We start from the raw sequence: 22,389 nt of genomic DNA on the forward strand, positions 1-22,389 counted from the left end.
TGTATTCGCAAGCTTTTTAATTTCCAGAATCTTTTTCGGCCTTCGACATTCCTTATCAACAATGAATTTCAAATTTGCAAAGTTAATTCGTTACTTCATACCATAATGTTTTAGTTTAATGTTAGTTAAGAAGAAATATTGAATTCCACTTCCAGGAATAACTTTTATATTTTTCTTATCTAGGTATATGTATATGTTTGTGTCACTTCTAAAAACTTACCCTTATAATATAAAGGTAGATATAAAGTTTATATCTATCTTCTTAAGTCACACCTGTAGTCTAAATATTTGGATGCTATTTATAGACAATATAAAAAGTCAATCTGACTACAAGAAGTAGAATAAGTATACGTATAGGTTCAATATTGTTTATTCACGTAAATAAATGTATGTAAGTAGAACCTACAACTTATCACATGAAAATAGCATACAAAACACATAATAGAATAGAAAGTACAAACAAAACATTGGCCAAGTGTAAGTCGAACTCGCACATGGAGGGTTCCGCACCACCAAAACTTACATATATTTTATATCTTAATATATAAAAATTAAAAAAATCTTTATCATCATCATCATCCTCTCAGAATGAGATTAGGATTAGGAGAGGATTAGGCCATAGTCCACCGCGCTGGCCAAGTGCGTATTGGTAGACTTCACATTCACAAAAAAATCTGTATGTCCTTTATAAAATTGTAAACTATGCATTTGATCATGTGACGATCTTTAGCAAAGTTGTTGTACATGAGCCCACGAAGGTTCCTGAGTTGGTACGATCAATTTTCGACAGATGGCGCCACCTTCAAATTTATTTTAGTTGGTGGCGTAGCAACGCGCGTAGTGTACGACAGCTAGTACTGTATAAAAAAATAAGTGTCTATTACTACAGGAGACATAATCCTTTGAAGGTCGAACAGACCGACAGTTGAACAAACAGCCAAACGGACAGACAGCGGAGGCTTATCAATAGGTTTCCGTGTTTACCCTTGGGTACGGAACCCTAAAATAATAGAATAGTAAGTACAAAGAAAAGCCGCCTACAAGCCGAAAACAAACAAGAAAACCCCATTTGAATAGACATAACATTAGGGAGGTACCGATCCGTTATTACAGGGCTATAGCCGGTATTTGTCAGACGCGTCGATCGCGACAAACTGCTAGTGGATTATCTTGGGTAGAGGAATTCCAATAATATTTCACTAGCCGCCTGCGCTGCTTGCCCTAAGGTAATAGAGGAAGCGGGTACAACATTTATTAGAGTAAAAGTAACTGAAGTTATAATCCTATGTGTTTCAGCTCCAAACATCACCGCCACAATTTTTTCAGTATACTAACAGTAGTGTTCGTTGCTGCTGTGTTCCAGTTTAAATGGAGACATATTGACACATTAGAGGCGTTCCAAGGTAGTCCTCATGAGTAATATTTAAAAAATTAATAGAGATTAGATATCAGTCTATAGCGAGCTAACCCAACATTTTATCAATAAATCTATAAATAAGTAATATAAAAATATATAAATCTATTTTAATCTAGTTAGTACCTCATAGTCCCATATTATTCCTTAAATTGTGGGTGAAACTTACACATACAAATATACCAAAACCGAGACTCAGAAAGTATTTAAATTCATCTTTTAGATTTAAGTTCCAAAACGCTACGGTATTAACGATACGGTAACGCGTCTAGTTGCATGGAATGTTCAAACTTTATCACTTCAGTGACTACAAGCTCAAACCAATCTCATAATGAGCTCGCAACGACTACGTGCCAACTCCATAATTCATTAATGTCGTTATTAATAATCAATCTATCCATTTACTAGTCTACCAAAGATTCAAAAAAATGGATAGAGTTTTTATAATAAAGGAGTTGCAGGACATGCGGTCCATCTGATGGTAAGTGACTATTGCCGCCTATGGACATCTGTAATCAACCCCAAATAAGGGATATCTAAATATTCCCACCTGAGTACCTGGTACCTCCCTTACCACATTCTTCAAACCATAACACAGCAGCGTTTAACATTGCTGTTATTAGGTAGAAATAGGTGCGGCGGTGTCGCTGCTGGAGTCGAACGACAAAGGGTTATAGGTACTACCTTCAAAAGATTATTATTATAAACGCGCGTATGCCATGCTTTTTACTATTTTTAGATTGCTTGCTAAGTCTCTTTTCTCGTTACCAATCAAACAAGTTCCTTAGTACATTTCAGAAAGATTCAAAGCCCTCCGGCCTTCGTTAGCCGAACAAAACACTCAATTTCGGATCAAGCACATTTTTCACACTAAGCTCCAAATTTCAAAAGGATTTTCTGCCAATATTAAAGCCGTTAGAGCGGCGGTTAACTTCATTTGGTCGGTTAATGAAGTTCTCTTTCAAACTCTTTTAAGTGTCTATGATTTTATGGATGGAGGTACAAGGTTTTGTACTTATATACAATAAGTACTAATAAAGTCGGATGGGCATCTAATCAAATTATAAAAATACTTTCTCTCTTTTAAGAATATTAAAGGTTAAGACGGTTCATAGGCATATTAATAAAATAATGAAATTACTCCTAGATTTGATCTTTTATTAATAACATAATAAAAGCGTAGCAAAAATGAAATAAAATTACGCCTACGAAGCCAAAATGATTATCTTTCTAAGCTCTCGTACTTAAAAACAATATTAAACCATAAAAAACATGCTTAATTTTTAACAATAATCCTGACAACCTACTGAACAGATTTTGATGATACTTTTATTCATAAGTTATAGGTACGAGGAGTCATATATTATATAAGGTACTATTTTCCGGAATTATTAAATGCACCATACCCCAAAAAAGGAAAATAAACATGCAATAAAATTATTTTTGCCTAAAATAGCAGCTGCTGTGTGCTTTGAAGAGTGTGGTAATGGAGACATACTTATTCGAGGCGTCTTATATCTGTGAGTGATCTCAAGTAGAAAACTAATCTTATCTGGGGTTGGTTACAGATGACCAGGCGGCAGTAGCCACTTACCATCAGGTGCATTACATACCCGTTTGCTGTTACTACTAAATAACATAGTTTGCTTGTAAAATAATCGTATTGAAAATGTTAGTGCGAACGTAATATAAACTTTCTTATTGATTTTGTCTTATCTTAAGTGGAGATGAAGAACAGAGGAAAATTAGTTTTCCGTGCCATTGGGATATTCCTTTGTGACATAAACTCTTTTCCTCCTACATTTCAATGTGTTTTTCAAACTTTGTAGTTTTTGTTTGTCTACTTTGAAAACAAATGTAATTAAGGTTATTAATTATTGTCTAGCTACGAAACTATTTCATAATAGCAATGAAGGTTATATACTGCTCTTTCTTCGTGCGGCGTTCCTTTTATTGGATGAACTTTCACATTTATAAACTAAATGTTAGTTGTAATGTGGTATGTCCAGTTTAGTGAACCAATAAAGAAAAAAAAATACAATAAGATTTATTTATTTATATACTAGCTGACTGTTTTTGTATTTGTTTACGTATTTGCGCATACATTTCCAATTAGTTCTGATACAGTCCGCTAGAGTACTGGTGGACTGTGTGTCCGTTCGCCATTTTAATCCTACAATGAAAAAAATATCAGATAGGGCAGATTAATTTCATAATAAACAATCTCGCCTGGGAATTGAATCACAGATAGGATCGCGTTTTTTCATTACAAAGTGGTGACGGCGAGCGATCCTTGATAGGGGAGATTAGAATTTAATGGGCTCCTTCAAATAATTCTGAGGGTCGCCAAGTGGTTTGACAGCGACTAAATGGCTGGCTCGTTCTGATGAGCTCATATTATTTTGTAGACAAATTGATACAGGATATGTGAGAGATTTAGTACATATCTTAGTAAGATACAACTATATTAATAAGATAGTATATAGTGTATACACTTGTTTCAAAATCATTAAGTGTTTGTTATTGTATCCTTGTGGTTTGAAATTCCTCCTCTCAACCGAGGGGTCTGATATTCGAATCCTAGGTCATAGTGTCAAAAGTTAATTAGGGATAATAAATAATCAATTGCTTAAATAGCGATGGAAAACATTGTGACAAAACCTACACGCCTGAGAGTTCTTCAAAAAAATCTATGGTATGTTTTTTTTATAACATAGGAGTAGCAGATGAGCACGCAGTCCACCTGATGGTAAGTGGTTACTGCCGCCCATGGACATCTGTAATCAACCCCAGATAGGATAAGATATTCCTACCTGAGTTCGTTATGGCCACAGATGCGCCGCTACCCCTGAGGACTAAGCTAGAACGCCTCGAAAAAGTATGTCTTCCTTACCACACTCTCCAAAACGGAACAGCGCCTAACACTGCTGTTGTTAGTTAGAAATAGGTGTGGCGGTGGTCCACCGGAGTCGAACCACAAAGGGTTCTACCACCTTCAAGTATTATTGTATCCTTGTGGTTTGAAATTCCTCCTCTCAACCGAGGGGTCTGAGGTTCGAATCCCTTCATACATTTGATTTCTTTAAAGTTATGTGCATGTTAAAAATTATTAGGAACAACTACCACTAGCTTAAGCAGCGATGGAAAACATGGTGAGGAAATCCACACCTGAGACAAGCCTTAAAGTTCTTTAAAAATTAATCTAGGGTATGCGGGTCGACCAATCCGCACGTAGCGCAATCGACTGTGGGCTAAAACCCTCTCATCCGGACAGGAGATCCGCGCCCAGCTTCAAGATAGTGAGGAGATTGATGACAATTCCTGCATTAAAATATCACAAGAAAATAACTGAATATTAATAGATCAAAGAAAAATATAATATAAATTAATTGAAAAGAAAAAATCTATACAACTTAATTAATAAAGAAAGTAATTGCTTAAAATATTTATCCTCTAACAAATCAAATAAACGACACATTTTTTCAGTTTTTTCAGCGTGTTCACTGAAAATATAATGAGATTACCTAACTTTTGTTATTTTGTAAGCATGAGAAAATACGCTAAACCACAGGTGTGTTTTGAACACTTAATGAATTTCAAAAAAGGTGTTTCTGAAAAATCGCTTCACTTAATATCCCCAGGGCTTAAATGGGTGCTTTTTACAAACTTACTCAGTTAAAGGGAGTAAGAGGTTTTATATGAGTACTTTATACTTGCTCCGTATACAACAAGTAGCAACAAATTTAATAGAAATCTGTTTATATTTTAAAAAAGATGAAAAATAATCATATATATAAAATTCTCGTGTCACAAAGTTACTCCTCCGAAACGGCATTACTGATTTTCACCAAATTTTATATGCATATTCAGTAGATCTGAGAATCGGCTACTATCTATTTTTCATACCCCTATGAGATAAGGGTTGTCCACCCTTAACATTTTTTTATATATGGCAGCACAACGTTTGCCGGGTCAGCTAGTAACTATGTACTACTTTTATAGATCGGAAACAATACGAAATACAGTGATTACTTTAAAAGTCGGTATATTATAAATATTCCTCCCCTTTATATTTATATTTTTTACATTTCCGGAAAGAGGCTGACTCACCGATTGCTCAGGGCGCGACAAGTACCTACGGCTTCCCCTAAGAAGGGATTTACAGAAATGCAATTCCAGTTTCCGTGAAATACAATCTTTTAACGCAATTAAATTATGAAATGGTGAACACAGATATACAAAATCATGTAATGAACGACTTTAAAAGTAAATTTAGTGTACATTATAGGTAAATTGTATTATATAAAATATTATAATAATAAGTACAACATATTATTAAAATACGAATACAGGTGATTCATCAAGTGATACTAATTTCTAATACTAAATAAGATATACGTACCTACCTGAAATCCCAACTTCGGACTCTAAGTGGGAGAGAGAAAATTCATAGCAATAAATTAAGGGATATACCACTGTAACATCTTTTTCTAGCGTAAAGCAGCGTTAGTGGAACAATGAACACGAGAAGAAAATTTAACCAGTTACGACAATTGAAATTGTCACTGTCATCTATTTTCGTGTTTGAAAAATTAAAAAAAAAATGTAGTTTTTAGATCATTTACAAATGATACAATATTTCTTTGCACTTTTTCTTCGACATGTCGGCATTGAGACGCGTAAATTACACCATGACAGCCATTAAATGGCTGACACATTGTCAGCCGTTGAAGACGATGGTTGACTTGCGTATGAGGAAACCAACTTAATGGTGGATGGCTCACATCGCCTTTAGGTAGAAGTCCTTTTCTTTAAATAGATTTTCATGGGCAGCAGTGACCACTTACCATCTGTTGGACTGCATTTGCTACGTAAAAAATGTAATTTGTATCAAATTCAAAGAGGTATCTGTCTCTCATTTGCTAATGTCTACAACACCATAAAGAGCTGGAACAAGCTTCACGCGAAAAAAGCCTTTTTAATTTAATTAACGGCCCTCTCTTTAACGTAATATTGAAATGGAAGGCTCAATTCTCAATTTAAAATCGGCTTTAAATTAATTCAATGTGTTAATTAATTTAAATTTATTCAATTAAATTTGTGATCATTGAAGTAGCGATTCAATTTTAAGCGTCCTATAGAGAAGGGGTTGAAAGAATCATACTGGGATTGTAAAGGTGGTAGAATTATACTTGCTCTACCATCCATATAAGACTGTTACACGTAAATAGATTTTTAAGTGTGCGTGGATGATTAAATACGAAACTTAAAGGAATTGTAAATAATTTTGAAGTATATGAATGTTGAAAAATAAGGTTGCATAAAGATTTAAAAAATCGAATTTATTAACCTGGAATAGAACACTTTGAATTTAAAATACTTACACGTATTATTTCGTCATAATGTAACAGAGTCGCATATCTGGGAAGTAATAATATAAGACGAACTAAAGTAAAAGCAAAATTTTAAGTAAATTTAATAACAATTAGAAGTGAATTTAATTAAACAGTCATTTTAATACTTTCTCATACTAAGGTTAAACTAAGCAATTTTTCGAAATTATGTAGTTGATTTTTTATACTATTATGTATTTTATAGGGTAATATAATTATCTTAGCTTATAAGAATGGATATTTTGTGCTGCTAAATACAGTAAGTGTACAGGTTTGTGACATATTATTATTAACAGGAAAAACATCTCTATAGGTTTTCATAACAAATTCATATTTGTGAATATATTGCGTAGTTCTTAATTATTTGTTTACTTTCGACCGAGAGTAAAGCAAATCTTGGTGAGCAATATATAAAAACATACAAGCTACAGTGAAAGTATAAATTCAGATAAATTAAAACTTACCAAAAATTTTTCCGTCACATCGAAAATTGACACGATATTAAACGCGAGCTTTCCGAGTAAAGCTCGCACGCTTTAAACGCGAGCTTTTCGAAGCTCACTCACACGCTCGCTCGCTCGAGCTCCCCACAACGTTCTGTCGCAGTGAATTGAATGCTTATAGTATTAAATGTGGATGTATACTTATGAACTATAAAGGATTTTCAGCTGAAAAGTACTTCCGACGTGTTGAAGAGCGTAATATGTGAGGCTGTTGGTTCACCAGACGTTTTTGTTTACTGACACAATAGCCACTATTTTTAGGTCTGGTGCTTTCTAGACTAGTACTCAAGTTTATATGATGTAATGTAATGCATGTTTTAGTGTATTTGAATTTATTTTGAAACTTTATACCATTTAAATGTGAATTAAATAATTAGAACATAGATGTAAAAAATGTCATTGAATTAGAAAAAATACTTTAGTAATGACTTTATAATAGACTTCTTGATTGTGAATATCTCTTATCTTTTAAATATATTTAAAGATCTGTCATAATATTATTAAGATATTATGTCATGCATTGCGCTAATCTAGAAAAAGCAATTATATTTTCTAAAAATCTTTATTTCTTTGAAAGACTTTTTATGTTTTTCTATATTATATTTATTAAGTAAGGTTCCACTATTTCACACTATTACGCTACTATTTTTACGAAAGACTATTTTTATGTGGATATAATTATACAACTGTAATTACAGTGTACTACTAGAACTCATTATTTGTTCTATCAGTGGGTCAAAAGTTACATCACTTAAAACAGACAGACAGTCAAACACACAAATGAATGGACTGCGTTGGCTTAATATAATAATACAGGGTTTATTTAAAACGGAGCGCTAATAAAAAATAGGTACTTAGCTAACTTGGCGTGGGGAGATAATGATATTTAAGTCGGTTCTATGTGATGTAGAGTCCTCGCTAATCTCCTTATGCCCGCGCCAGACTCTTGGAGAGTTTTAACTTTTTTCTTTTTTTCTATTATAATTTACTGTTAGTCTTTGTAAGTGAAATAAAATATACTACGCTCTTGCTAAACAGAGATGGAAAATGATTGAGCTTGAAAGACAAATTATAACAAATTGTTTGAAAGACTGGCTAGAAAAATACCTAAATGTCGTATATTATATTTTTTTACAAATTTAGTTCGCTAATTGTACCTATTGTCAAGCCAGTGTATTGTTCAGGATTCGAGGGCGGTAATTCATCATACACGTTGAGCTATCATGAAGTATTAGAGACTGCACCTGGAGAGGGTTTTGATGGCGAGCAATTGAGAAGAGCGGTGGCGTCCTTCCATAATCATATCCGCACAAGACCAAACCATACTACTTAAAATATAGGCTATCTTACTCCCACAAATGAGACGAATCCCACGATACCTCGTGATGTCCATCTATCAAGCCGTTTTCTGCAGGGCTTGTCAAAGAAAGAATACATATATATCTACGCCAGAAAAAAAACATTACCTTCCACAGTCTGGCAAAAACGTACACTCCACGAATGTTATCACAGACATCACTCCATTCCTATACTTGATGTTGTTGCAAAAAAATAAACTTACGAGTATTTGTAATATTGATTGGGGTCCGATTGAGTTATGTAGGGAACCCTCCAATTACCTCGGCTTAGTGAGTTTCGTAAGGGCCTTCCGGGTGGTATCGGCCACTCCGTAATAGGGAAGGTCTGATAGGAAAGGGGATTAAAACATGTAATGTATAAGTTAAAGGCATAAACCTATGTAGTGATAGACGGTGACACAACGTTGTATCTATTTATTGGATTTTTTTTATTACTTACTTTACCTTACTTACTTATTTTAAAAATCTCCATAATATTCAGAGCTTAAAGAAAAGACACTTATGGGAGGCGTTTTAATTTAGTCTTCAGGGGTTATAATAATATCAATTCTAACTAGGATATATATCATTACCATAGATAAGTATAGATATCTCACCGCCTTGTAATTGAAGGATACCATTAAATGGCTTAAACGGCTGACAATTCTGTCAGCCATTTAATGGCTGTCATGGTTATAATTTACTCGGAACAATGCCGACATGCACAGCTGAGTGGTGCAAAAACACGAAATCGAAGAAAAAGTGCGGAGAAATATCGTTTCATTCGTAAATGATCTAAAAACTACTTTTTTTTTAATATGTTTCAATCACGAAAATAGATGACAGTGACAATTTCAATTGTCATATGTGCATTTCCTTGTTAGGAGTGAGTAATCTTTACTATGATCATTACATATCCTATCTTACATAAATAACAATGTACAGATTATATTATAGGGGAAAGGCTTACAAAATGATATAGGTGGGTAAACAGAGATGGAAAATGAATAAGCTTGAAAGACAAATTACAACAAATTGTTTTAAATACTGGCTAGAAAAATACCTAAATATCGTATATTATATTTTTTTACAAATTTAGTTCGCTAATAGTACCTATTGTCAAGCCAGTGTATTGTTCAGGATTCGGGGGCGGTAATTCATCATACACGTTGAGCTATCATGAAGTATTAGAGACTACACCTTGAGAGGGTTTTGATGGCGAGCAATTGAGAAGAGCGGTGGACACACTTGCTTTTTTCTGAAACCACGTACATTCTAACAATAACCTGTAGAGGACTGCTTAGTAAGTAGTCGTTACATGTGGGAACACCAGTTTCCTCTGTTAGATCGTGTACTTAATATCATCATCGATAAATAACTTTACAATCCTATTTAATTATTATTTCACGACGATATTTCTTGTAGCAGTAGTGTTGTTATGGAATAAGTAAATAACTGGACACGATTTAACAAATTATTATTAAGGACCCATATATGAAAATAATAGTAACAAGTCTGTAAAATTTTATTAAGAAAGTTCATATAAGAACCTCTAATTAAGTCGATCTACATTTATTTGGGTTGGTTAAATCCTTTAATTATGATGGGACAAATGAGCAAAGACACGATATAGAAAACACGAAGTGTCCCAAAATTCCCGGGACTGCCCTATCCTGAGGGACTATAAATATACGCGATCCTTATTGTACGGCTTAGCTCATTTTTCTGGTAAGCCTTACAAATTGTTGAGATTTTTCGACTAATTTTGCTAGTGGCAAAATCTTTGGACAATTATTTTACTACGCGACTGCCGAAGATTTTTCGAGCGTTCAGCGTATGTACCAAATGTGTACCTATGTATGTCGAATTTTGGGACGGCCTACTGCCCAAAGGAATTGACATTTTAATAGGTGTCGTTGGATTCGTCTTAATTGTACGAATGCCGTAATAGGCTACATTATTTCGTTTTTCAGTTAATTATTTTTAAGCACTCAGGTTTTTGTTTTTATAACTTTCATAATCTCTATCTTAATAATTATCTTACTTATTTAGTACTAGTTTTTGCCCGCGGCTTCGCCCGCGTTTAACAGAAAATAATATGACATACTATCGTACATAAAACTGAAAATTCGTACGTTCATTGGAATGACAGTGGCGCCACCTGGCGAAAATTGGTCGAACCAACTCTGAAACCTACGTGGGCTCATGGACAACAACTTTGCTAAAGATCAAATGCATAGTTTACGATTCAATTCTTACTAATATCGATTAAAATAATCGATTTTTTTTATCCAAAAGATCGATTCTCCGATTTATCGATGTTAGATCGCCATCCCCAGTTCCCGGGGGATTTCCGGGATAATAACTATCCTATGTCCTTTCTCGGGTCTCAGACTATCTTTGTACAAAATTTCATTAAAATCGGTTTAGTGGTTTAGGCGTGTAGAAGACACAACCAGACAGACAGACAGACAGACAGAGTAACTTTCGGATTTATAATATTAGTAAGGAGTAAGGATTTATTGTGGCATATTCGAATGTATTTCTTTCTTTGTCCTAGATAAACTCAGTCACGGTTCGATGTGGTTCAGTCTAATATTTCTGAATTTCGGGAACTTCGGGTTAAAATATGTATAGAATTATTCTTATATAGGAATGCAAATTTATTTAATAATTGTACCTATATCAAAACATGGATTACTAATTTTTAAAATGTATTACTAAGTTTAAAATTTTGTAGATACAAACAGAAGTATTTTTTTATATATAGAAATTTTGAAGGGACATCAAAACCACAATTATTTTAAACGCTGCTTATTACGGAAAGGTCTAATCTACACACATTTACATTTCGTCGGAAACGGATAATAATTAGTATTCTAAGCAATTGAGGGATGAAAATTTGATGCGTAATTATTACCTAAGGCTGAGCAAGCATTGGTTACTCTCGCATTAGCGACAGTTGTGAAAGCAACTATTTTGTCGCTTAAGCTACTGAACAGTTGCTTAGTCCGCTGCAGCTTGGCTGTCCAATTGTTATTATTGTTACTTGTTATCCTTACTTTAACGGCAAAGGAAAACACCCTGAGAAAACCTGCATACGTGAGATATTTTTAAAAAGTTTTCAAAGGTAAATCTTACCACAGGTGAGGTATGTCCATAGTCCACCACGCACTTGGCCAGCGTGGTGGACTATGGACTAATCCTTTTGAGAGGAGACCGGCGTTCAGCAGTGGGGCAGTAAGTGGGTTAACGGCATAAAGCAACTTTTAACTTTTAACTCATTTGCAAGTTTAATTATTTATTCAGTAGGATGGAATGAGACTGTAGGTACTTATTTTCTCTGGCACATATTGCGGTTTATTACGATATATGCATAAAATACTCAAAGTCATAGAACCCTTGTGGTTCGACTCCGGAGGCACCACCGCCACATCTATTTCTGCCTAAAAATAGTTGTGTTAAGCGCTGCTTTGTCCGGTTTTGAAGGCTGTGGTAAAGGAGATATTTTCATACATTTTGAAACTTTTCAACTTACTCCTTTGGGAGTAGCATCTGTGACCGACCTAAGGTGAGACTATCAGCTGAGGATATTGAAGATGTAGGCCATCGAGTGAACTGTAAGGTCGTTTGCTACTTCTTCTGTATAACATTTAAAAAGATATTATGTATGCCAACACTACATTTACCTATGTAGGTAGGTTTGCGTAGTGTAGCTTTGCCCGGATAAAAGGTGAAAAAAGCAATTCTGACTTATATTAGTCTGAACTTTTTGACTTTTCCCGAGCTCGACTATTAAATCCCATTTTTAGACTCATTAAACAATGTCGACGTCCCAACGAAACGAACTGATGAAAATATTTGGGCCTCTAACATTAAAGTAGCGTAGGACTTGGCATTTATTAATTTGCAACACAAATTTCTTATTACTCAAGATATCTTTTTAATTCCCAATTAGCTAGCTGTAATAAAATTTATAAGATACATATTTAGTTAAACTAATATTAAGTAAATATTTTACCTAATTATGTACCAAAAGATAATGTAGGGCATGTAGGCGTACATAATTATACCGCCTATATGTACATTGGGTACTATAATAAAATTGTTATGATTGCTGGATACGGCTGGAAGAAAATAAACGGAACGAAAATAGAACACGCTTTTAAAATCAAACATAACGTCAATCTCGATACAACAGTCACGTTGAAAATTATTCGTTGGATCAATAAATGGTTTAATCTATGTGATATATTATTTATATCACAGTGAAAGTGCAATGAGTGGAGCTGAACTGATAAGTGCATTAAATTTTTTGTATACCCGTACAAGGAACGAAGTGATTCGCTCTTTAGACTTGCCCGACGGCTTGCTGTATAAACTACGCGCGTTTGCACGTGAGTATACCGATTTGTTGTCATTTTCGAATGATTTTAGATATTTATTTGAAAAGTTTGGTATATATTCTGGTACCTATCTATGAGATTATAATGTAAATAAAAATAAATCAGTATAAAAAATATTTTATTATACCAGATAGTAGACATTTGTGCGAAAACCCCTCTATTTTTGCGTGAAAGTCCCGTTAAAATTGGTTCAATAGTAAAATTAAATAAAATAATTTATTATGAAATTACATGGACGAAATTAAGCCCTTTTTGTCTTACTTTTATGATTTTTTTTTATGGAAATGGACATGATTATAGATTTTAATTTACAGTTATTACGTTACTTAGTTAAGTAGACAGACACAGAAAAGTTTAAATTTTTATTTCAAGGAATTACTAAACAAAAATTAAATTAATTTCACGTTCCTACTCAGATCTACTGTACATAAGAGGCTATACAAAATACTCTGTATATAATAATACTCTATGATACAAAATAAAAATATACAGGTATATGTATGTGTATGTGCATCTCAAAAGTACCGTGTTGCCAGTATTAGGTGATATTTAATACTTACATGTTGGCTTCCGCAGCCAAATCGACGCAGCTTATAAAAATGAAAATATCAGACATTGTTGCAATAACATACAAAGGCTATTTCAACGATTTAAACAAGAACTTGAAATTTTATACTAACTTTTGTATTTTTTAATAATAAACTATTTGCAGAGACGTCGACAAAACAATCAAGAATGTTTGAAATGCAAATACCGTTTACCGATATTACGTTAAATTTAATACAACCAGGTACGCAAAATAAATATAATATATATCTATAAAACCTAATGTAGGTAGATAAATTAAAATGTTTTTATATGATTACAAATATGTTTTGAGCGCATAATATTAACGTACACAATATTGCGATTAAAACGATGGTTTACAATGACTGTGTATAATATAAGTTTACAAATTTTACTTCGAGATTACAGACATACAAGTTATAAGATTAATCGTTATAATAAACGAGTAGTCGTCTATCTAGAAATACATATCGAAATGTTGATTTGATTAAAAGCTAATTTGAGTTGATTAAAAGTATTGAATCCAAGGCAACTAAAAAAATATGCTGTCAAAAGAGACAGATGAATGAACGGTTGTTTTGTTTTTGACAATTTGGTTGGTTTGGATTCGGTCCAAAAAATAATGTTGAAAATGGCGACGATTGGAATGTGCGAAACGCCCGGTTGTAAAGCGCTGGCGCAGTTACAATGTCCGACGTGTATTAAATTGGGTATCCAGGGATCGTTTTTCTGCAACCAGACTTGTTTTAAAAAGTCTTGGAAGTCTCATAAAGTGATCCATTCATTGGCGAGTGAGTTCGTGTTTTGAGGTTATACGGTTCGAAGATCGCGATATAAATAGTTGAGTGTTATCATATTTGTTGCAGAGGGTGAGAATACGGATGGTTTGAACGTGGAATATAACCCGTGGCCGGCATATACTTTTAGCGGGAAGTTGCGGCCGTACCCCGCTGGTCCGAAACGGACCGTGCCGCCGCATATCGGCCGTCCCGATTATGCGGATCATCCTACGGGTTTCCCGGCGTCGGAGAACGCTGCGAAGGGCTCCGGACAGATCAAGATTCTGGATGATGAGGAGATTGAGGGCATGCGAGTTGCTTGCCGGTTAGGAAGAGAGGTTCTTGATGAGGCTGCCAAGTGAGTTTCTAGTTTTAAGTCATTCAAATATAATTAGATATAATTATTCCATATACATTGAGTCATGTAGCTTCGTAGCCGTGTATGTATATAAATAGCAATAAGTCGGGATTGAGGTGAAGATAACTGTTCCTTATTCACTAATTACTCTATTTAATGTTATGTTTTATACTACAGTATCTTACACAGTATTCCACTTATTTGCCCTTTATAGAATGGTTTTAATCAATCAGAGGTAAGATCAGTCCTAGCTGAGATTGGCCACAGATGCATTCCTAATTCAGAGATTTAAGACTGTTGCCTCAAATGAAAGTGCCTACATCCACATCTTTCTATCGAAACACAAGAACTGCTCGCTACATATATATGTGGTGGTTTAGTCCGCGCTAAACTTCAAGTCCTCTCTGAAGTTAATGCACGCAGGTGTCATTCAGAGAGCCAATACAGTCGAACACAACTACAAGCATATACTCTGTAGCAACATAAGGGCGGGCGGGATGTACTCGCGGGCGGGAGCGGGCAGCGGACTGGTGATGGGAGGGTACCCGCGCTGTCTTCGTCCCACTAATATCTACAATTTTCTATTGCGACACTACTCATTTCTATATTCAGAGTGAACTAGCAGTTTGGCACGGACGCTACCTCTGTTCTAAAATAATATTTGTGCTCTCACCTTTCATGACCATATTATAAAAATACAAAGGGCTCCAAAAATAATACAATTGATTTATAATTAGGAATAACAATGGACAATTAATAAGATAGCAGCCTAATCCAATATTGATACCATGATAATTGCCTAAGTTACATCTGTGATAAGTTTTAATCAATATATCTATTTCAATGACAGTAATATACATTGTAATCTTATTTATCTTGGGGGTATCACCTTTTGGTAATGTGTGAATTAATTAATTAATGAACAAAGGTGTTATTTTTGTTTATTCATTTCTTTTAAGAAATGAAATGAAACTTGTATTTCGATATGTGTTGCTTTAATATTATTTTATAAATAAATTTAGCTGAAACTCTTAATTGCTGTGTGTCGAAAATTGAGGCTTAAATTGCAGAGCTCTATATATTACGAGTTTTGTCTGTAATTTTGTATGTGTAGGCTATAACAAAATATAATCCAAATTCTCAGCCCCTATTAAATTTTATTTATTTCTGACAGGAAATATAAAATATCACATTTCTATATCATAATGGATGGACCTGGATATAAGCTTTCAACCCCTATTTTTTCTTTAGGGTTGGAATTTTAAAAAGTTTCTTAATGTTTGCCAATATACAAAATTTCCAGATTTTAGATTCAGTGGTTTGAACTATGTTCATTTTATAGTTAGTCGACAGTCTGTTTATATATTGTATCTACTCTTATTTCACATTTAAAATATGGAAAATTCTTCCATCTTAAATTCACTAATTATATTATTTTATTCTGTACATTCCAGAGTATGCGATGTTGGTGTGACGTCAGATGAGATAGATCGTGTGGTTCACGAGGCCTGCATAGAACGCGAGTGCTACCCCAGCCCACTGAACTATCACAATTTTCCTAACAGCTGTTGCACATCCATTAATGAGGTCATCTGCCACGGTATACCAGATTTGCGTCCGTTACAGGTATGTAATTACTAAACCATATCTGTCATATTATTATATGTATACCAGGTTTTAATATGTTGTACGTCGACCTACATTTGCAAATATCTTTATATTCATTTATGTATTTTTTTATCATAATAAGCATTAAGATTGTTTAATTTATAGAGCAAATAAATAGTAAATTAACAGATCTTTATTACCACACACATATGTAATTTTTTTAATAACTATCTTACTATAGAGTACGAATAGATGCAATGAAAAGTGTGCAATTTCGACTTGTTAACTTACTCATGCCTGGTACGAATATTACATGTCACACTATCTTATGATAATCGTCATCAACCCATTACTCTCCTACTGCTGTATGAGAAGGATGAGGCCATAGTCTACTCCACTGACCAAGTGTAGATTCTCCATATACTTCACATATCTTTGAAAACTTTTTATAATCTCTCAGTATGCAGGTTCCTTACGGTGTTTTCCTTTACCGTTTAAGCAAGTGGTAATTAATTTCTAATGCCCACATAATTTTGAAAAAATTATGTGGGCATTAGAGGATTATGGGATTAAGAGGTTTGATCCTCTTACCCCTCGATCAAGAGGCTGAGTTTCTTAACAACTAGGCTATCACTGCTTGTATGTTGTGATGATATGACTGTACAATAACTTAATAAGAACATACGTCATTGTATCAAGACACCTTGACCTGTTATCGTAACTACTGGCTATCGGTTTCTTATAAGAATTCTTTGAGAAAGAGCCCTTGTGCTAATTAAGGCTAATTAGCTAGACTTTCACACGACTTTGTGTTATAGAAACCTTTCAGGTTTATTATAGTGTTTCTTTACAGATTTTTGTGTCGATAGATTTTTCTTGTCATATATATGCTCTTCCTACATGTATAATTATAACACGAGGAAATATAATGTAGTTGACAGTTTCCCAGCGTTTTACTACGTAGTAGTCAAGTTAGCATTCTTTGTTTGTATAATATTTGTAGTTTATTGTTGCTACCTATTGTAGATTTTTATTATTGAAAAAATACGATTTCGACACTCATAGCCACACACTACGAGTCCCTGTCTTGTGGATGCCATGGACACGTACAAAGATGGATACACAACCCAGACCTAGAACAAATTTCTAAATTCATCATTCAGATATCCTTCTGACCCGGGATCGAACGCGGAACCCTCTGCGCGGCAGACATATATGGCGACCGCTCCGCCACACTTGTCTTCAAATCTGATGAATCCTAAATGAACTGCCCTCATAATCAAGTTATTTCTGTTATTAAGAGTTGAATTTCCCCTCATTGTTATGAATTTAAGAATATTTTTTTTTCTTGTATATTCTATTATAATTGGGTGCAGTAGGTAAATAATGAATATAATTTTCACATTTTTCCAGGATGGCGATATTTGCAACGTAGACGTAACAGTCTACCACCGAGGGTTCCATGGTGATCTCAATGAGACATTCTTCGTTGGCAACGTTCCTGAATCAAGCAGGAAGCTTGTCCAAGTTACCTACGAATGCCTTCAAAAGGCCATAGATATAGTGAAACCGGGAGAGAAGTATCGAGAAATAGGGAATGTGATACAGAAACATGCTCAAGCGAATGGATTCAGTGTGGTACGGTCGTATTGTGGTCATGGGATCCATAGGCTGTTTCACACGGCACCTAATGTACCGCATTATGCAAGTGAGTTTCTTCATAACTTTAATGATAGTAAAGATTTACCTACTTATACTATTATAATATGAGATACATTGCACTGAGGATAACATTATATGTAAAAATTATGTATTAAAAAATATATGTTATGATTAGATAACATCTCTCCTATGGAAAGTTTGTAAGTGATAAAATATATATATTTTTTCTAAGTTACTCCATTTAGCATAGAGCTGAATGTCGAATTTAATACAATCATAGTCAATTTCATTTTGGTCTTGTTAGACCACATAACATCCGATAGAAACCACAATTGCGTCATACAGTATACAGTAGTACTCCACTGCTTTAAAGGGTTACATAAGCGTTAAATATATTCGGTCACTTACGATCAAAGTTTATAACCGGCGCACTATTTTGTAGATTGGTCACAGTTATTTCTTATGATTAATGAAATTGTATGAAATTTCCAGAGAACAAGGCAGTGGGTGTGATGAAGCCTGGCCACTGCTTCACAATCGAGCCGATGATCAACGAGGGTGGCTGGCGTGATGAGCAATGGCCGGACCACTGGACTGCTGTTACTGCGGATGGATCGCGCTCTGCTCAGGTCAGTGGTCTTTAAAACTACAGATGTATAATTATGTATATGGTGTGGTAACGGTGAAACATTAATACGAAACCAATCAAAGTATAACATTTGACTAATGTCTGATTAATAGAAATTCAATTTCGGTCTTAGCTAGGATGATGGCTCCAGCTTCTTCTTCCATGACGTTATCCTATTCCATCAAGTCATAAATACTTATATAAAAGGATCGTTTACGACTGTATTAAAAATATATGTACGTACTTGGATGTTTTGGCGCTTAGGTAGTGAAGCAAGTTTTGCAGATTTTACTTTTAGATATATAATACGAAACGATATGTTACATTACATTATGAATTTTGTACCAAGCATTTATTTTTAACCGACTTCAAAAAGGAGGTGGTTATCAATTCGGCTGGTATCTTTTTTTTTTTTTTTTTTGTACTAAACCAACATTTATTTCAGTTATTTTTTACTTTGTAGTGACATAGAAGTCGGTTGTATTTTTTGTTAAATTTTTTTTTTATAATAATATTTTCACTTTTTGCGCATGTATATATTGCTATATCCACCCTTATCTATTTATTTCTTAATTATTCCAAAGAAGCGAAATGTCTCATATATAATACTCATATCTTTTTTTATATATTCCAGTTTGAACAAACCCTGCTAGTGACGGAGACAGGGTGTGATATCCTCACGCAGCGTTTAACGGGTCGCCCGTGGTTTATGGACCAAATGGAGAAACTCGACGCCAACTCCTAGTTATGTATGAACCCATCCACTGACTGTTAACAGTGTTTAAACAACAAGCCAACAGAATTATGATGTTTAATATGGTGCAGGTGAATGTAACACATATCAATGAGGCAAAGTGGTGTGACATATTCTACAGATATGGTGTTTCCTTAGTCTAAAGGATAAACCAATGATTTTTTTCCCTTTTAAGGGACTTGATTTGTCTGTTATATAGCATGATAAATATGATTGTAGCATAATGAAAATTCACATCTCAAACTTTGATCAAAATTATGTGTTACAATAAATACAAATATTTAAAACCAATACGCATAAGAATGGGCATAGAAAGGCGTATTGTATTTCCACCCCATCAGTGCTTCAGATGCTTCAGTTATAAATTTGCTTAGATTAATCTGTATTCAGGACATTAGTCACATAATTATGTAGAATCTTAAGAAATACTATCTGATGTCTTTTTCTTTTGCGTTATTCTCAAAATATCAGTTACACTTTGCTGCAATATGTGTGTTACATTACACTGTGTACCATCTGAGTGCAATCTGTAGACTGTGTGAAGATTTATTAAAAGATTGTCTATACTTAAAATCCCTAGTGAGAAGCACAGGTGTCAAATAAATTGTGGTGTTTTCTAGAAGTAACTTGAATTTTGTTACTATATGAGTAATGCTAGGTAAACAATATTGATTATAGTTGTAATGATCAGTATTTTAAGTATCACAAGTAAGTCATGTTATTTTTTGCGATACGGGTAGCAGATAGGCATGCAGTTCTGAAATGAGTGGTGGTGCCAATGCAGTTGAACTATTAAGGCTGAACTTTTAAAGCACTGCAGTTGAACCTTTAAATTTTTTTTTCGATCAATTAATGTAGTAATATATTTATGCCAGATTGATTATTTAAATATGGTCTTGAATTCTTTTATTTTATGTTTGTTCTTTTTTTTCCGAGCACTTTGGCCATATCTATATAGGCATTCTGGCGTGATTGTTACTTTATTGTTAAATAATTATTCTAAAATATATATTTTCATTAAATAAGACTACACTTTACACCCTATCGGTGTAAAGTTATGTGGTCGGATGTTCTAATAAAGAATATATGTAACCAATTTAGAATAAGGAAGGACTGTGTTCGGACATCGATTGATAGTGTAATCGATCGTTAAACGTCGATCGTCAGTTGTTAGCTCACTTATAGAACATAAATTGTTGTCTCAACTATTTTCGTGGTAAACTCGATTGATCGACGAAAGTTCAATCACTCAATCGTTTGTCGACAGTGTTCGAGCAACGTTGATATTATGATCGATGTCGATCCATTGGTTTGTGGGTACCCTGAAGCTCAGGTTTAAATGTATTGCTGCTTATTAAGGACTAACTATGTTTCATATATGGGCAGTACATCATAGTTTGGACTGCATGCCTATTTGCTACTTGTGTATATTGTTCACAATTGAAAATACTTATAATTGGAATATTGCAAACCGTATCATCACATTGATTTAAATTTCATTATATATATTTTTATTTGATAGGTATTCTGATTTAATATTGACCATTATTATGTCAATAGAAATGAAAGGTGGATGGGTGTTTATAAAGCGTCTTATGCTGTTCTTGAACTCAGTTGGTGTATTACGTCACACAATTTCAGTGTAAAACTTTATTATTAATTTTATTTTACGTGTTTGTATGTTTTTTTTTGTAATATGTTTCTCATTTTATTTATGTTGGATATTATTGTTTTCTCTCTTAGAACATTTTGGACAGAGTGCGTGTAAAAATCAAACGTGAAGTGAAAAAAGATGTATTATTTATACTATTTAGAGATTTCAAACGTAAAATCTATTCTATGTTGTCAAAGTTTATTAGCTTGAGGTTAAGTGGGGCAGAATTTGGGTGTATGTATGTCTGTATAGGAGACCATTTAATTATTATTATTTCTAAAAGGATTCATATGTTTTATTTGCAAAATACTGATTTAGATTGTTATAGACTCATTGGCAGTATGTATAATTATCATGAGAGCGCTGCGCCTTGATGCATCAAATGAAGTTAGATGGATCACAATTTCAATCTCATTCGTAATAAAAATTTAAGCGTGCTTTTGATGGCTTTGCAACACCACCAACAATGTTTTAAGGGTGTTGAACACTAAACGATCGATGGCCAATCGATAGAAGAATCGGTCATTTAATGTGGATCGTCAGTTGTTACCATACCAATCGATAAATATTATCGATCAAGTCCATTGATTTTAATGGTAGATTTAGCGATCTTTCGTAAAGTCAAGCATCGATCGCAGATGGTTCAATCATCGATCGATCGTCGATCGAAGTTTTATCAATTGATATCCATCGAACAGCCAAAGTTTCGCCAATTGACATCATTAATTTACAATTCTTACAGTACAATTGTTAAAAAAAATAATGTTGTAAAATATTCATCACTATAATTTTAACCATGTTTTAGTTAGTCTAGCACCCTATATACTCAGTATAAACATTGGATGCAGAAAGGCGCAAATCGCTCAAGTGTACGCACAGCTTTAAGTACATTTGACATTTTATCTTTCATGTGTGTTATTGATAATTATGTAGGTTTAATTCAAATAAGACTTGTGGCATTCAACGGCCCTGCCTAATACAATAAATTGTCTGGATCAAAATGTTCGGTAAATGTATAGAGTTTAACAGTTTTATAAGTTGTCATAGTGATAATGAATAAAAAGTACAAAATATCATGGATTGTTTTATATCTACTATTATAAGTAAAAATAGTATTATCTACATTCAAATATGATATAAATTGCGCCTGCGTCACTGTACACGTATCGAAGTAAAACTTCTTAAAACGCAAATAAAATGAATATATATTTTAGCTCCATCCCTGAGAGGTCGGATCTTTCTTCTCTATCATATAACCAAATGTGCCAAAACTTATCGTGACCGTAAGAATGGCCGGTCACTACACATATTTTACATCGAAATAAT

At 33.9% G+C, this 22,389-nt stretch overlaps 1 protein-coding gene across 3 annotated transcripts; it reads left to right on the plus strand.

Moving 5' to 3' along the window:
- The first annotated feature begins 12,822 nt into the window (after positions 1-12,822).
- Positions 12,823-22,139, plus strand: LOC140750066 (methionine aminopeptidase 1). 3 transcript variants are annotated; one of them, XM_073083394.1, is made up of 6 exons: positions 12,823-13,044; positions 14,487-14,757; positions 16,212-16,383; positions 17,779-18,073; positions 18,520-18,656; positions 19,290-22,139. In XM_073083394.1, the coding sequence occupies exons 1-6, from the start codon at positions 12,927-12,929 to the stop codon at positions 19,398-19,400; spliced, it is 1,104 nt and encodes a 367-aa protein (XP_072939495.1). In that variant the 5' UTR covers positions 12,823-12,926; the 3' UTR covers positions 19,401-22,139. The 3 variants fall into 3 exon arrangements, with proteins under 3 accessions (XP_072939495.1, XP_072939496.1, XP_072939493.1); XM_073083395.1 differs by lacking the exon at positions 12,823-13,044 and adding an exon at positions 13,765-13,843; XM_073083392.1 differs by lacking the exon at positions 12,823-13,044 and adding an exon at positions 14,205-14,411.
- The last annotated feature ends 250 nt before the right edge of the window (positions 22,140-22,389 follow it).

Source organism: Epargyreus clarus, unplaced genomic scaffold, assembly GCF_041222505.1.
Source record: "Epargyreus clarus isolate Ecla_fem2 unplaced genomic scaffold, WU_Ecla_fem_2.2 ptg000019l, whole genome shotgun sequence".
Lineage (NCBI taxonomy): Eukaryota > Metazoa > Arthropoda > Insecta > Lepidoptera > Hesperiidae > Epargyreus > Epargyreus clarus.